Here is a 16,644-nt window from a genome sequence, read left to right on the forward strand (position 1 = left end):
GGTAAGGTGGGGGTGGTGGGGAAGGCTTCCTTTGCCAAGAGTTTGGAAAGCAGCCTTCCCAGATTGGAGAGATTTATGGTACACATTAGCATATTAAAGACTGAATTTCTGTGGAAAAGAACCCTGTTTAATCCAGTGTTACACAAAACCACTTGGTCACGGATTCTTTTTTTTTATCAAAGAATATCTATTAACATCCCTTTGAGAAATCCTACAGGAGAGTTTTAGAAATGACTGTCTGTAAGCAAGTCTAATTAATTTTGTGTTAATTCGAATCCCAGATTTGGACAGGATCTAGTTAATTTGGTTGTCCTTGCAGGAATGTTTTCTCACAGCCTTTCTTCTGGGTCATTGGCTTTCTAATTCATGGATAACTCACACTTTCAGCCTACTTGAGTTGTAACTGAGCCAGAATCTGCTCATTGTAACTCCCACCCTCATATCTTGGGTCAGCAGGATATTAAACATGTATGTCAGCTCTTAAATATGTGAAGAATTAATTCTGTCCCTTTTTTAAAAGTTTTCTTGTCAAAAAGTTTTAAGAACACTTAAAGCTTCTGTTGACTAAAAAAATATGTACAACCTATAAGTTGAGAGTTAGGTTTTATTCAGTGGGGATGTTGGACTTGAGCCCAGGAGACAGGACCTCAGGTGACCCGGGGAAAGCGGACTCCGAGGGGCAGGAGAGGAGCCAGGCTACATACAGGTTTACAGCAAGGGCAGGTAGTCTATGGAAATATTACTGTTAGTTAAAAGAAAACGAAATCTCTCATATGAAGAGATTTAGCAGTTTTCTGTGTATGGGAAGATGCTAGTGGCCCGCTTGCTGAAATTATTTCTTTCCTATGTGTTTGGCCTTCTGGGGCCAATCCTGCTTTCTTTATTGTTTACATACTAATTTCTCATTCACCATAAGAGATGACAGATGTGAATGGCAGCTTCTCATATCCCCCCCAGCTCCTTGGCACTTAAGGGGAGGAAGTAGCTGATGGCTTGCAGATAGCTGGCTTTGTTTCACCTGGGCTCAGAAATTTGCATTTGGAAAAGTATTGTTTATTGGTAGAGCCTAAAGCAGAAAATACTTCATTTCACACTTTCATAGCCTTCATTTCATGTGATGATTCCATTTTTACACTGCATATTTGTTTTTCTAGCACGTTCTCTCTGTGTTCTTACCTGTGTTAAGACATGAGTTGAAGGCAGACAGTGAGTTGAAGGAAAGTCAGTCAGGTCATCACAGTTGTGCAGCAGGAGCTTGGGCCCACGTTATCCACTCTGTGCTCAGCACCTTCCAAATTATCTCTGACCTTCCTCCTCCCTACCTTTGTACGTGTTGAGCTGTTTCCCTGTTTACTTACCTTTAAGGGTTTTTTTCTTTCTTGCAGAACAGCCCCTTTTGCTGTAACTATTTTCCAGTTTTTCTACAAAGAGCAAGTATTGCTTTTATTTTCAGAAAAGAACAAGATAATGTTATTTTATAAAACCTTAGTCTTTTTCATTCTGAATTTGCTTTGGGAAGGGAAGGCAGTTGGATCATTCACCTCTTTCACAGGAATGGCCTGATAATGACAAATGTGCTGCTATTCCCCAGAGTATTTGTGTTTCAGATGTCTTGGTGGTGATGCTGGTGGGAGAGGCCTTCAAATATGGCCAGAGGGCCAAACCAGGCCACAGCCTGTCTTTTTGTACAGACCATGGGTTAAGAATTATTTTTACAGTTTTTTAAAGAATTAGAGACAAATCAAAAGGAGAATATTATTTGGGGGCATATGAAAGTTATATGAAATTCAACATTCAGTGTCCATAAATAATTATGCGGAACCCAGGCATGCCCATTCATTTGTGTGTTCTTGTACCACGTGGCCCTTAAAGCCAAAAATATTTCCCACCTGGCTCTTCACAGAAAATGTTTGTGGAGCTCTTATCTCCGGGTGAGGTTTTGTGTATATTTAGGGTAAGCTTTTGTGTGAATTCACTTTGCTCTGAATCTCTTTGTGAAGATGGCTTTCTTTTCCTACATGTAAGATCTGCTGTGGTTCAGTGAATGAAGTTTTATACCATAGCTGCATTGACCTGAGCCAAATAGATGGCCAGATATTTCTCCAGCAAAGATAGTTTATTCAAGAGCAGCAGAGAATTGCAGTACAGGGTCTGCAGCCAAGGGGAATCACAGGAACATTCAGGCATCACAAGGGAGGGGACCACTGTTACAGTGGGGAGAGGAGGTGGGTGCGCTGCAATTAACACAGACCTCATGGCTTTTCATTGGCCGAGCCCTGGCCGGCTAGGAAGGTGGGTCTTCTCCTGCTGGGCTCCGCTATCATCACAGGCTGTGAGAGCGCCCCCTGCTGGCCACATGACTCTATTTAATTGAGGTTTTTAAAACTTTTAATTTATTAATTTTTTACAGCTGCTGAATGTGCGTCCTTCTTCGATTTATTTTTTTAAATGGCATTCGAAAAGGCCAACTCAATACATTGCTTCATATTTCAGGCAAGATTTTCTTTTTGTGATAACCCTTTTTGAATGAGATGGAGTCAAGAAAGAGATACCTGCTTCAAGTAAGAGTTCAGTAAATCGTGCTGATGGAATTGTACTCCTTGTCCTTCAAATTAGATGTTTCCCAGCTGCATCACTGGGTAGCCCTTTCAGTATGGCTGTTCCATTTGCTTTTTGCTCTTTTAATATAGATCTCCTTTTTTGTTTAGGTGAAAGTGGTTGGCATTGCCAGTTTTTCTAGCCTCGTTAGTATTATAATTAATATAATGGTTTAATTATTAATTGATTACTTTGGAAACTATTTTTAATAAATACAAATCATAAGTCCATTTAAGTGTATTTTCATTGTGTGTACCTCCAGATTGGAACGGCCTGACTTCCTGTCTTATGTTCTGGGCACTGTTCTTATTCTTAATTCCTGGTGAATTCTGATGAGAGTAGTAACTATGTCCTGTGTGCAAACAAAATTGCCACTCAGTAACTCAAAGGGCGTGTGAGTTATATAGTTTTAGCTCTCATACAGTATTTAGGTCTCTGATCCATTTGGAAGAAAAGGTTCAAATGAATCCTTTTGCATGATGAATATTAGTTTCTCAGCGTCATTTGTGGAAAAGATTCAACACTGAATTGCTTTTGTTCTTTTGTGAAAAACCAATTGTTAGGACTTCCCTGGAGGTCCATTGGTTAAAACTCTTCCAATGCAGGAGGCGCAGGTTCAATCCTTGCTTGGGGAATTAAGATTCCACATGCTGTGTGTGGTATGGTGAGAAAAAATAAAAAACAATTGTCCATAAATATGTGTCTATTTCTGGACTCTGTTGGGTTCCATTGATCTATATGGCAATTTTTTAAAAAAGCATTTTAAAAAAAGATTCTTGTTTAAGTCCTAAAACTTGGTTTACCTGAACTCCATTCTGGCAGTCACTTCCCAGGTCAGTTTGGATGGGTCAAGAGGAACACTTAGAGGATTTGGTGCAGGAGTGGAGGTTTCCCTCTGTGTGTTGGTCATTGAGCAGCATTATTTAGCTCCAGCTGTACGAGAGGACACAGTGCCAGGTACCGATTGTCACAGATGCCCTGGTGGGCCCTGCAGGAGAGACAGATTCCCTCTGGGAAGTGGGTGATGGAGTTCATGATTCTGTGTCCTGAGTTTCTCTTTTCTTCCCCATCACCAGGCAGGCACTCAGGAGCCCACAGCTGAAGGCATGGCTAAGGTCACAGACAAAGTACAGATGGCTCGTCTTTTATTTATTGAACAGAACTTCTTTGTCTGCTGTATGAAGGGTACTGTGTGAAGCACGAAGCATTTATAATGAGGACCTAAGACTCTGTCCTCTTAAGGGGCTTACGCTTGTGCTATCATGTACATAAAACTCTTCTTGAAGGAAAAGGACGGTCGGTGCCCTGGTATAAGCCAAGGAATACGGGAGGGCAAAGGAGGGATGCTTTCACGGTTTCGGTGACACTGGAGTTTGACCTTGAAGAAAGAGCAAGATTCAGTAGCCAGAGGAGAGGGGACAGAACAGCATTTCGGGTAGAAAGAATACCTCAAGTGCAAGCAGAGACCGCCACTGTCCATCCGACATTCCTTTCCAGCTCTCTCAGCCCTCGGGGTTGGAAGTGCAGCTGTCCTGCCCGGGCGCTGGGGCGCGTGTGTGCTGCAGGGCACCGCAGCTGTGTCCCCACTTCACCTTTGCACACGTGGCCCCTGTGTTTCAAGGCGGTCTCTTATCTGTCTAAAAGAGAGGATGTTCAGAACAGGGACTGGAGGAAAAATAAGATCCGCTTAGATTTTAGGCTTTAGTAGGCGGCGTACGTGGGTATCGCCTCTGATTCTGGTCATGAATGCCTGTGAGGACTAACTGTCGAACGTCCGTGGTCCACAGGTCTCTGCTGAGCAGTTTGAAATCTGGAAATTTGGTAAAATTGCAGTGTCATTTAGGAGGTAGTCCTTTTTTTTAAAAAAATTTAAGTATATTGGATTTACACTGTTAATTTCTGCTGTACAGTAAAATTATTCAGCTATGTATCTATATGTATCTATATATACTCTGTATCTTTACATATCTATATTCCATAAAAAGAATACACACACACACACATACACACACACATACTTTTTCACATTCTCTTCCTTTATGGTGTATAGGATGTTGAATACACTTCTTTGTGCTATACAGTGGGACCATGTTGTTGTCCAGCCTGTGTATAATAGCTTACATCTGCTAAGCCCAGCCTCCCGCTCCATCCCTGGGAGGTGATCACTTTGAAGAAATTGATGCCAGCTTTTTAAGCTTGAATCTTCCCACAGAAGGTATAATTCTGTGGCAGAGATTCTTTTCAACAACAGCGTATACAACATGTGTCAAAAATTTTCTTTATTAGTGATGGATAAACCAATATTTATGATTCTGCCCACATGTTTGGGTCTGGGGGCCTTGGAGTTTCATCTGGATTGAAGGAAACGTTTTAACAGGGGGCAGGTTTCAGCGTGGTCGGGAGCAGAAGCAGTGGGATCGCATGATCTGGGGGTGTCTTTAAAAATAGTCTCCATGCTCATCTCCCTGCGGCAGTTGTCCTGTCCTAATCCCGGTTGCTTCAGAGGTTTAGTGAAGAGGATGCAGCCAGTTGTTCTCAGCTGTTTACTTGTAAGGACTCGAGGACCTGGGCTTATGTGTAAAGAAGGGTGAATCAGTTGCATGTGGAGTATCAGAGAGCATCGCAGGGTTTTAAAGGGCTCAGAACCTTAACATGCGCTCCTGAGAGACCCTGAGATTTTCTAGTCCTCAAGACTTAAAAAGACATGAAGCCACGGCTTGTGTCATCCCTCTCTTGGAAGCACAGTGCTCCGAACGGCACACGGGCAGTGCCCGCGCTGGTGTGACCCAGGGCGGCCCTCCTGGCCGGCTCCCCGCCCAGAGTGGCACCCTCAGCCCCGGCCCCGCCGCCTGCAGAGGACTCCCCACCTCCCAGTCCTGAGCCTTGCCACCGGGCACCATCCCAGCCGCTGGCACAGCCTCGCTCATCGTCCTCTGCAAAGGAGGAGAAGTGACTCCTTGAGGGCTTGGTGGGGCCTTTGCTTTTTTGTGTGCCCCGAGGTTGTGGTTCTTTTTGCTATAAACAGTTGTCCTAAAAGGAATTTTATTTTATGTATTTAAAAGAAATTTAGATTGAAGTGTAGTTGATTTACAGTATCTTGTTAGTTTCAAGTGTATAGCACAGTGATTCAGAGTGTGTGTGTATATATATATATAGAATATAGTACATTATAAAATATAGAATATACTATATAATATATATTTAATATATGTAATATATATTACATTGTATATTCTATAATATATTATGTTCTATATATATTATATATAGAATACATATACTATATACTTTTCAGATTCCTTTGCCTTACAGGTTATTACAAAATATTGAGTAAAATTCCCTGTGCTATATACAGTAGGACCTTGTTTATTATCTATTGTTTTTTTGGGTTTTTTTTGCCAAGAGGCATGTGAAATCTTAGTTCTCTGACCAGGGATCAAACCCTTGCCCCCTCCATTGGAAGTGAAATATTGACCACTGGACTGCAAGACAAGTTGTTATCTATTTTATATATAGTAGTGTGTATATATTAATCCCAACCTCCTACTTTGTCCCCCAACTCCCCTTTCCCCTTTGGTAGCCATAAGTTTGTTTTGTATGTCTGTGAGTCTCGTTCTGTTTTATAAATAAATTCATTTATATCTTTTTTTTTTTTTTTTACATTCCACATATATTTGTCTTTGTCTGACTTACTTAGTATGATAATGTCTGGGTTCATTCGTGTTGCTGCAGATGGCCTTATTTCATCCTTTTAATGACTGAGTAGTATTCCAGCACATATATGTACCACATCTTCTTATCCGTTCATCTGTCCGTGTACACTTAGATAGCCATGTCTTGGCTACTGTAAATAGTGCTGCAGTGGACATAGGGTTGCATGCATCTTTTCGAATGATGATTTTTTTTCCCCAGATACGTGCCCAAGAGTGAGATTGCAGGGTCATATGGTAGCTCTATTTTTAGTTTTTTAAGAAACCTTCGTACTGTTCTCCATAGTGGCTGTTGCCAGTTTACATTCCCAGCAGTGTAGGAGGGTTCCTGTAAAAGGTATTTTAAATGGTGCCAAAAGGAGAGAGGCCAGCTCCTATTCAGGACAAGTGTCCACTTCACTGTTGAATTACTGTGCAACAGGCTGGGCTCTGACAGCCGGTCAGGCGTTTGACACAAGCCCCAGAGGAGATGATTCAGCTCAGAGGTATTCAGAAAGCAGGGGCCACAGCAAGCCTTTGCGTTAGAATTGCCAAGTCGTTGGAGGTTCTGTCCCTCTTCCTGACCCCTCTCTTGGACTCTTCTCTCTCTGCCCAGCAGCTGCCCAAGGCCCTCATGTTCTTTCTCACTTTCAAAGCTCTTCTCTGGACCCCTGGGTGCCCCAGGGTGCCTCCCTCCCACACCCAGCCCCCACAGTTACTCCATCTAATCACTAACGGTGATCAAAGCTTCTTTGAAATTGATAACAGACAGGTGTGAAGAAGAGTATCAGTGTGATAAAGTGACTTGGAATTCGGAGGCAATGACCGATCGTTTCTTTATCCCAGGAGCTGTCTTATTTTTATCTGGGGACTGGTTTATTTACTTGAGTTCGTCTCCAGTTTCTAATAGTTAACCTGACCTAACTTACCTTATTGGGAATACCTTACCAGAGAGTCATTTAGTGGGGGTTTATGGAGAAGGAAATGGCAACCCACTCCAGTATTCTTGCTTGGAGAATCCCAGGGATGGCGGAGCCTGGTGGGCTGCCGTCTGTGGGGTCGCACAGAGTCGGACACGACTGAAGTGACTTAGCATTAGCATGGAGGAAATACACATTTCTTGAACTAGTTGTAAGTTTTGGGCATGTCTGTAACTTAAATTTAAAATGAAAGTTAAAAAAAATAAATTTTAGGTGCTTCCCTGATGTCCAACGGTTAAGACACCTCCAGTGCAAGGGACACGGGTTCAGTCCCTGGTTAGGAACTAAGATCCCATGTACTGTGACATGGCCAAAAAAAAAAAAGAGTACTTCTAGATAAAGTTGGTCAAGAAAAGGGAAAAAAATGTTAAACATTTTTTACATGATTTGTATTGAAAAACATGTGCAATTCTGTTTCAGAACTTTTCCAGTAAAAGCTAGAATTTGAGAAAACAGTGGAATTTGTTAAAAATGTTGGTGATAAAGTAATAGGACTTTGATAGTGGAGCGTGGACTCTGTCAGATCAGCTCATTTCGTGCGTTTAGGACTTGGCACGTATTAGCTCACATTGTGTGTTGCTTTTATAATAATATTCTGCAGAGCAGTCATTATCTGTCTTGTTACATCACTGTAGTCACATGCTTACATCTGTATCAATTTTGTTTCCCCGACCAGCTCATTGATTATTCCTTGTCAGTGCTGAGTGACTCTGGCACCCGCTTTCCCAGCTCTTGCTTCCTCTTGCCCAAACTGTAAGAAGGTGAACGGGAAAGAGATGAGTGTCAAAATGCAGATGATTGGTGTCCTCCCATTTCCTGATGTTTTTATTGAAAACTGTCCATGATTTCTTGAAGTGGTAAATGGTTTAAAGAAAGACATGTGTCAGGTATGAGCCAGGTGGGCACTGGATAAACTGAAAGGAGAGACCCACATCGTCCGGGCGAGCATCCCTGCCTTTGAGCCTCAGTGACTATCCTGCACCTAACCCCCACCCTTACCCCGCCACCCCTTTTAAAGCTCACACAGAATGGATGACGCTAACGTCTTTGTGAACCAGGGCTCCTTTGTTTGACATTGTAGTATGGAGGCTCTTTAGAATACATCCTTAATGAAAACCAACCCCCAAACAGTGGGCAGATACACAATAATATGTAGAGTAATTGACTTCTGAATTTTATTTTTCTCCTTCAATTACATTATTTATAATTGTTCAGCACCAAGACATAATACAGTTCTGCAGGCCATAAAAGATGTGCAGACCAAGGGGAAGACCCATGCAAAAACAGATTTTTATCTGTCTTTCTGTTGTAAAAGGGAAGAACTGAATGGAAAAGTAGACCCAAATCAGACCAAACTAAACCAGAACCAGCCACCCAAACCCCACACAAATTATTACAGAAAATAATTTCATCCTTTAAAATTTCTAAAAGTTGAAATCTTCTTTTATAAATGTCCCTATGACAGTGGTAAAATTATACAGAAGAAAATCAGAAATACCTGGGTTAAAACCATAATCAAAAAGCTCCCACATCTTGACGTGTTTACCAGTAAGAAAGATGACTTAACGACCGGTAGTTCTACCTCGTGATGAAAGACTAGAGAAAACCTTTTGATTTTGTTTGGTTTTTTAAAATTGGTTGTCGATTGTCCATCTGAAAACTTAAAAGAGAAGTCTTCTTTGTCTGAGAACTAATCATGTCCTTTATGGAGTAGACAGATTATTGGTACTACTTGGGGCCAACAACTGAGTTGTTTGAAATGCTTCCTTATTTTATTCATTAATACCTTAAGATGTGTGATGAATGTCTTTATTTTATGGTTAGAAACCACTGAAGGAGATAATTATGAGTTGCCTTAATGCCGGCCTAACATACTGCCTAGAGAAAAGCATGACCACCTTTTTATTACATCAGATAATGATATTTACCCTTTATATTTCCCTGAACCAGATTAGAATTTATGGTAATTTAGCAAGAGTCTGAGCTGTGGTTTTATTTCTTCACCATTCTTGAAGAAATAGTACTGACATAAGTTTGTAATAAACAACCATTCAGAAAAGGCACCTACCGAAGCGAATGCAGTGTTTTGAAGCATTTCTGTGCATTTTTAAAGCATCAATTTACCTATCAATAATTGATGTAGTAACTTATTGGCAGGTTATTTTTATTTTTGAAGTAGGACTTGTAAGGAGCTCACTCCCAAGAATGTGGTTGCTTATTTTTCCTGAATGTGTTTGTTCAGAATCAAAAAATTGCTTTGAATAACATCATCATTTGTAGTTTCGCCTGAAGCGGAGTCTCCCGTTTCTTTCCACCCAAGGCTGCGAGGTGCTCCGTCTTGGGGCAAGCCTTGATTATTTATGTGCCTTTCTAAAGTTTGGGGTTGTTTGCCAGAGTGGCGTGTCCTTCAGCTTTAGGACTGCCCTAAGAGGGGCCTGGCCATCCTTGCCCGTGGTCTGCTCCTTGCTGCTGGGGTGGGGGCATCCCCTTTCCCCGGGCTCACGAGGGACTGCGTGGCCTCTGTGTGCCCCGCACCAGCGGCCCTTCCTGCATCCTCGCCTATTGCCTGGACCTACAGCAGCTCTTTCTGGGTTTGCTCAGAATAGGTTGGGAGGTTTCATGTTGCTCAGAGATGGTGTGTCCTCGTTCTGCTTGGGGCTCAGCGGCTGGCTTTGCTCAGCGCAGGCTGTCGGTACCCAGGAGGAGGTCAGCCCCCCGTGCCCTGCCCCTGCGCCCCATCCCCGCTCCTGTCCCCTTGGCATCCCGGACGCTGTCCTTCCCCGGAGCTGGGAGCTCCCTCGTCTGGCCCCCTGTCCAGTTCTTTACTTCAGGTGGGACACTCCCATCTTTGGGGGAGGCCTTCTCAGACTCCCACAAAGTTTCTGTCATCCCAGCCTGTGGGCCTCAAGAGGTGGCGTGCGCTCTTTATCCACGTCTGCACCCTTCGCGTCAGTTTAGGGGCTTGCCTGGTGGTCCAGTGGTTGAGAATCCACTTCCAGTGCAGGGGTGTGGGTTTGGTCCCTGATTGGAGAACTAAGACCCCAGACGCCGCAGGGCGTCTCAGCCCTCCTGCCGCAGCTACTGAGTCTGTGACTTAGAGAGCCTGCCTCATGCAGTGAAGAACCACTTTTTATTTTTATGGCCAAAAAATAAAAGCAAAGTGGTACCCTGGCATATGAGGAATGCTTAATAAATATTTGCTGACATGAACTGCAGCTCTACAGTAGCACTAAGGATAAATATGGGAAGTGAGATTTTCGTCTAGATTGACATCAACCACTAAAAGTCAGACTTTTGAAAAAGGCATCCTTCAGCATTACATAAGCAACTGTGTTTATATGTCTGAAGGTCAGCCCGATCTTCAGACTTGAATTTGATTTAGCCCACCTGAAATCAAGCAATTACAAGCTAAAATAAAAATTCCAGAGTGCTGTATTGAGCAGTTGAGCCATTGCGATGATGAAGACCTGGCATACTCTACTCTGTTCTCTATCGGAAATAAAATGGGAATATTTTTGTGTCATCAGCAGGACCTTGTTCAGGGTCTCACCCCACCCATTTCGCATGTATTTCTCTTCCTTAGGAAAACTCCTAAGCAAAAGATGAGCGCCCTCTAGGGGTGAGCTTGTAGGTGCAATGCAGGACCGCATTTTAAGAAAGCCTGCAAAATTCTGGGAGAATCCCATAGGATTCAGAAAACACAGAAAAAGATGCTTCATCCCTGTTATGTAATTCAAGTTATATAATTTAACCCCAGAGTGTCCCAGAGTGCTTTCAACTTGCTCATCATTTCCTCGAGCTCTATTTATTCAGACAGCTTTCTGTCCCACAGGGAGAGAATATCCAAAATGAGAAGAAAGAATGTTTTATTAAAAAGTGAAAGCCGAAGGTTGAAGCTCTTGGCAGTTCGCAGTCATCTGTGAAGGAAAGTTACCAGGCCACGTGTCTGTGACTCAGACATTGGACAGAATAAAAGGCTTTTCTGTGGCAGCTGAACTATTTCCTTCCTTTTTCACCCCGATTGATCACATGCCTGGGTATTTCTCTAGGACCTCAGCTGCTTACACTCAGTTCGCCCATTACCACTCCTCCCTCGTAACACTCTACTTTTTATTTTCCATAATGCTGATATTTAGTTTTTACTTGGCATTCCTTTTCTATCTCGTTTGTTTGTCGTGAGGAAAATGAGTCATTCCTTATAAAGCACTTACACAGGGTCAGGTCCGTTTATGTATTTTTATTATTGTTAATAATGGTGCATTTGTTTTATATGGAGTCATGAAGATGAAAATAATGGTATCTTGCATTTAGGTAGCATTTTTCATACACAGTATTTCTCTGGAACCTCAGAATGACCCCCTGAGACAAGGAAGATAAGCAGTATTCCATGATAAATAATGACTCAGCATGTTTTCAAGCATTACAGAAGCTGAGTTAATCTGTTTCTGTATTTCTTCCTAAAATTCTTAGCAGCTTTCCATTTTACATATTTTCTCTTTTAAGTTGACAGTGTTTTTTTTTAAAAAAGATAACAGTTTTATTTTCAGGTCACAGAATTCTCGTTCCCTAGTTTGAACTCGAGGCCTTCTGTTTTCAGTCTTTATTTGCAGGTGAGGAAACGGAGGCCTCGAGAGGTTGGGTAGCTGGTTCCTGAGGCCTGCGGCAGAGGCGGGGCTGAAAGCCTTTTTTCTGCGTAGAATGTTTTCTCTTTCCCTTACTTGGTTTTGCTTGGCTTAATCTTCTTCTTTAAACATGCCTGATTTAATTTTTCTTTATTGGTGCATGAATGTGGTTGTGGAAAAGGACCCCTTGTGGTGGAAAGTTTCCCTCATGTCCATGGTTGGGTTCAGTCTGGCAGAGCAAGTTGTGAAATTGCTTTTATGTGAAATATGTGTTCAGAATCATACCTCATCTTTTAAAAAATTGATTTCTAATTGATTTTTAATTAATTGATCTTTTAAATTTTAATTGAAGTAAATCTACTATCTATAACGTTATGTTAATTGCTGCTGTATGGCAAGTAATTCAAGGCCTACGAGATTCCCGCATCCATGGAATTTTCCAGGCAAGAATACTGGAGTGGGTTGCCATTTCCTTCTCCAGGGGAGAACCTGGGTCTCCTGCCTCAGAGGCAGATTTTGTTACTGTCTGAGCCACCGGGAAGCCATGTTTCATAGATCGCTGCATTAGTGTCACGTTTTAGATTCCACGTGGAGAGGTGCCCTGTGGTCTGTGTCTTTCTCTTTCCGACGTACTTCGCTTAGTGTGATCATCTCTAGGTCCGTCCATGCAGCTGCAAATGGCATTATTTCATTCTTGCTAATGGCTGAGTCGTATTCCTTTGTATATATGTACCACATCTTTTTCCATTCATCTGTCGATGGACATTTAGGCTGTTTCCACGTCTTGGCTATTGATCACACCTCATCATTAACCGTCCTGGAGTGAGAAAGACAGAGGAAGTGGATCTGGATTGAAGTGTGGCTCTGGCAGGCACGGGTGGGCACAGGGGACCAAGAGCGCGTGGCTTTCTTAGCTTTGATTGTTCGTTCCTGCCTGGGGCGGGGGCATCCTTACGGTGCGCTTGTTTCCACTGTCCCTTCTGAAGATGTCAGACCTGCATGATAGACTTGTCTATTTTGAGAGATTCGACAGCTGCTTCAGGGTCAAGAGATGCATAATATTGTTTATATAACTGTGGTCTCTCATGTTCCTGCTCAGGCTCTCAAGAATTAGTCTACTCTCTGATTACACTGGAGATACTCAGAGGAGTATATTGATTTAGATGTACACATATGCATGAAATTCACAAGCTTAGCTCTTCTGCCTTGTTTTTTTGTTGTTGTTAATTGAAGTATAATTGACAGATAACATTATATTGGTTTCAGGTATATGACATCATGATTTGATATTTGTATATGTTACAAGATGATAAAAAATTCTAGTTATAATACCATTCATCTCCAAAGTTAACTTTCAGGACTTGGTTTCTTGGCAGCTTTCAAGTATGTGATACAATACTATTGACTACAGTCACCCTGCTGTACACTACATCCTCATGTCTTATTTATTTTATAACTGGAAGTTTGTTTCTTGTGATCTGCTTCGCCTGTTTTCACCCACTCCTGAGCCCCAACCCTTGGCAACCACCATTCTGTTCTCTGTATCTATGATTTTTGTTTTGTTTGCTCACTTGTTGTTTTTTAGATTCTACTTATAAGTGAAATCATACAGCATTTGTTCTCTGTCTGACTTATTTCACTTAGTCTAATTCCCTCAAGGTCTCTGTTGTTTAGCGGCTGAGTAACATTCCACTGTGTGTCTTCTTTATCCATTCGTCCATCCATGGACATCTTGTTTTTAAGTGGGCCCTTAGCTTTACATTCAAGCTCATGGCTTGGAATGAGACCACGTCAGTTCTTACAGGACTCTGATATGTGAGTAGAAAATTGAGTATTAGCACTCATTTCACATGTGTGCTTGTCTGCACATGTGTGTGTTATGTATATCACAGATTTCTTCCTGAAAAGATCCTTGGAAATTGGCTCATCTCTGAAATGTAATTGAGTAGTTCAGGGGAATGTCATTTAATGCCATTTATTTAATAGAAGGTAAATATTTAATGGAAGGAATACTCTCTTTGTACCTTATTTAGGTATTTATAGCTTTTCTAAATAGGACTGTCTGAAATGTGTTATGATGTGCTCCTTTTTTTTTTTTTTAGAAAAATGAATTATTTTTAAGCTTGCTTTTACTATTATATAATTATCTTGTGACACCAAAGAGTCAGCTGATATTCCTTGGGTATTGGGAAATCAAAATAAAAATACCAACTTGTGAAAATGGGAACACTTGGTTAAAAATAATCTGACTGTTTCAGTTTTGCTGGTCATTTTATAGGTTCTATTGGCATTAGTAGTTACTTAGAGCTATTAGGCCTGAGTGTAATGCTTACATTATTTGTCATTAATGATGCATAGATGGGTAAATGAATATTAGTTGAATATTAAAAAGTACTGTGACTTAGGCAGAAAGTCCCCAAATACTAGTCATAGGAGCTGAATAAGTTTGATATGAAACTCTTAAGGGAATTTTATCCTTCACTAATTACAAATAGTTTCTGACAGTAAATCATACTGTAAAGCATGTAGTCAGTTAAGATAATAAAATTTAGTAGTATTAAATTTTTTTTTAATTGGAAGATTTTAAAATTGGGGTATGGACTCAATGGACATGAGTTTGAGCAAACTCCGGGGAACAGTGAAGGGCAGGGAAGCCTGGCATGGCGCAGTCCATGGGGTTCGCAGAGTCGGACACGACTGAGCGGTGAATGACGACAACTAGTTAAAATGTCCCGGTAGTTTCAGCTTTACAACGAAGTGAATCTGCAATATGTATACATGTATCCCCTCTTTTTTTTGGATTTCCTTCCCATTTAGGTCACTGCAGAGCAAAATTTAGTGGTATTTAAACTGCTTTTGGAGATGGAAATGGCAACCCACTCCAGTGTTCTTGCCTGGAGAATCCCATGGATGGAGAAGCCTGGTAGGCTGCAGTCCATGGGGTCGCACAGAGTCAGACACGACTGAAGCGACTTAGCAAGCTGCTTTTTTAGACCCGAAAATCTTAACCATCAAAGGCTGGCTTCCAGTTTACGTTAGGCCCTTTCTTGCTGGTTGCTCTGGAGTCGGAAAGTTTTGACCATACTTTGGATATTTTTGTTTCTTTCTGCTGTTTAGTCACATGACACTTTGCACGTGCACAGAAGCTTGACTTCTGCGTGTAAACCTCCAGAGTATGTGTCCACGCAGATGGGGCCCGCAGGCCCGTGCCCACGTGCTGTGGGGGATGCTGGTCTCTGCCTTTGTGGACCCCGTCCTCGGCTCGCTAAGTAGCACAGCCCAGCATCAGCCCAGGGGAGCAGGTTGGGGTGGGCCTGCCCGCCGTGGGACAGCCGCGCTCGAGACCTGCTCTGACCGTGTCTGTCCGGTCGAAACTGACTGCGTGTGCCAGGGGTGTCCCTCTGTGGGAAAAGCAGAGCTTTGGGGAGGTCTTTGGTGGTTTGAGCTATAAACTCAAACGTAAACCATCCTTGTTAACTGTCAGTTACTGTGAGTGTGGTTATGTGATTTATCCCTCCCATGGATTGGGTTGGGTTTAACATACACACACTACTGTATATAAAATAGATAATCAGCAAGGACATACAGGGAACTCTGCTCAGTACCCTGCAGTAACCTGTATGGGAAAAGACTGAAAAAGAATCGATATATGTATAACTGAACCATTTTGCTGTGTACCTGAATCAAGAACAATATTGTAAATTAACTGTAGTCCAATAGAAAATTTAAAAAGAAGCTATTCAAAAAGAAAAGAAAACCCTTCACCACAGGAAAATTTATGCTGTGCAGAGAAATCTTGAGTAGAGGCCTTATAACCTCACATATATTTTAAAAAACTTTTAATTTTGAGATAATCATAGACTCACAGGAATTTTCAGAAGTAGTACCTAGAGTCTCATGGACCTTTTACCCAGGCTGCATCTCTGGATTTTTAACACGTGGAGGGCGTGCCTCTGGCATCTTGAATTTTGGGACGCAGAGATCAGGAAGACCAACTCGGGGCTGGGGGGCTCAACACTCAGCTTGTTAAGGTGTCCCTGGTTGCTGTCTCAGGAATCGTGATTCAGGTCAGGGCCCGTGTAAAACACCTCATGAATGAACACACGGGGAATGTTTTCTCCTCGTCCACTTTCTTGTTCGGGTGTTAAGGATAATCCAAGTTCTATAACCAAATATTTTAAATTGTGTTTCTGTACATAGGTTCGAAAACACGTGAACGATCTCTATGAAGACTTGAGGGACGGACACAATTTGATTTCTCTTTTGGAGGTTCTTTCCGGAGACACCTTGGTAAGTTTTAAATTTCATAATTTATTTGGAGGAACGTGTGGTCCTTTTTGCTTATGACCTAGTATGTTTTTGGCACAAACTATTCAGATTTTTGCAGCATCCATCTTGTGAGCTGCTATGAATTCCGCTGGAAAGAAGAGTTCTTGTTAGATTCTAAAGCATTTTCAGACTTTAAGTGGTGTGCATTTGGGAGATGGAAACACTTTGATGACCTTGCTTATGTAATCAGTTCTGTAATTAAAATACTACTGCTGTTCTTTTTACCTTGGGTTTTTTTTTTTTTTTTAATGCTTAGCAGAATTTGGATGCATAATATAACCCCCTATTAAAAGACTCACCAATAGCAAGGAAATAAGCACCGCTTTCTGACAGATGGTCTAACCCCTCCACAGGTGTCATCTCCTTTTTTGTGAACATCCCTCCCCCTCTCGGTTACCCGGTCTCCTTCATTATGTTCTGTTCATG

At 41.9% G+C, this 16,644-nt stretch overlaps 1 protein-coding gene across 4 annotated transcripts in view; it reads left to right on the forward strand.

Annotated features, from left to right (window-relative positions):
• Nucleotides 1-16,644, forward strand: part of DST (dystonin) — a 387,754-nt gene that overhangs the window by 139,400 nt on the left and 231,710 nt on the right. For all 4 annotated transcript variants that reach the window (XM_010848528.1, XM_010848529.1, XM_010848533.1 and 1 more), the window contains one exon: nucleotides 16,090-16,179. In XM_010848528.1, the coding sequence (XP_010846830.1) occupies nucleotides 16,090-16,179 (90 nt within the window). The remainder of the gene's footprint in view (nucleotides 1-16,089; nucleotides 16,180-16,644) is intronic.

This window comes from Bison bison, unplaced genomic scaffold (genome assembly GCF_000754665.1).
Source record: "Bison bison bison isolate TAMUID 2011002044 unplaced genomic scaffold, Bison_UMD1.0 scf7180017864270, whole genome shotgun sequence".
Classification (NCBI taxonomy): Eukaryota; Metazoa; Chordata; class Mammalia; order Artiodactyla; family Bovidae; genus Bison; species Bison bison.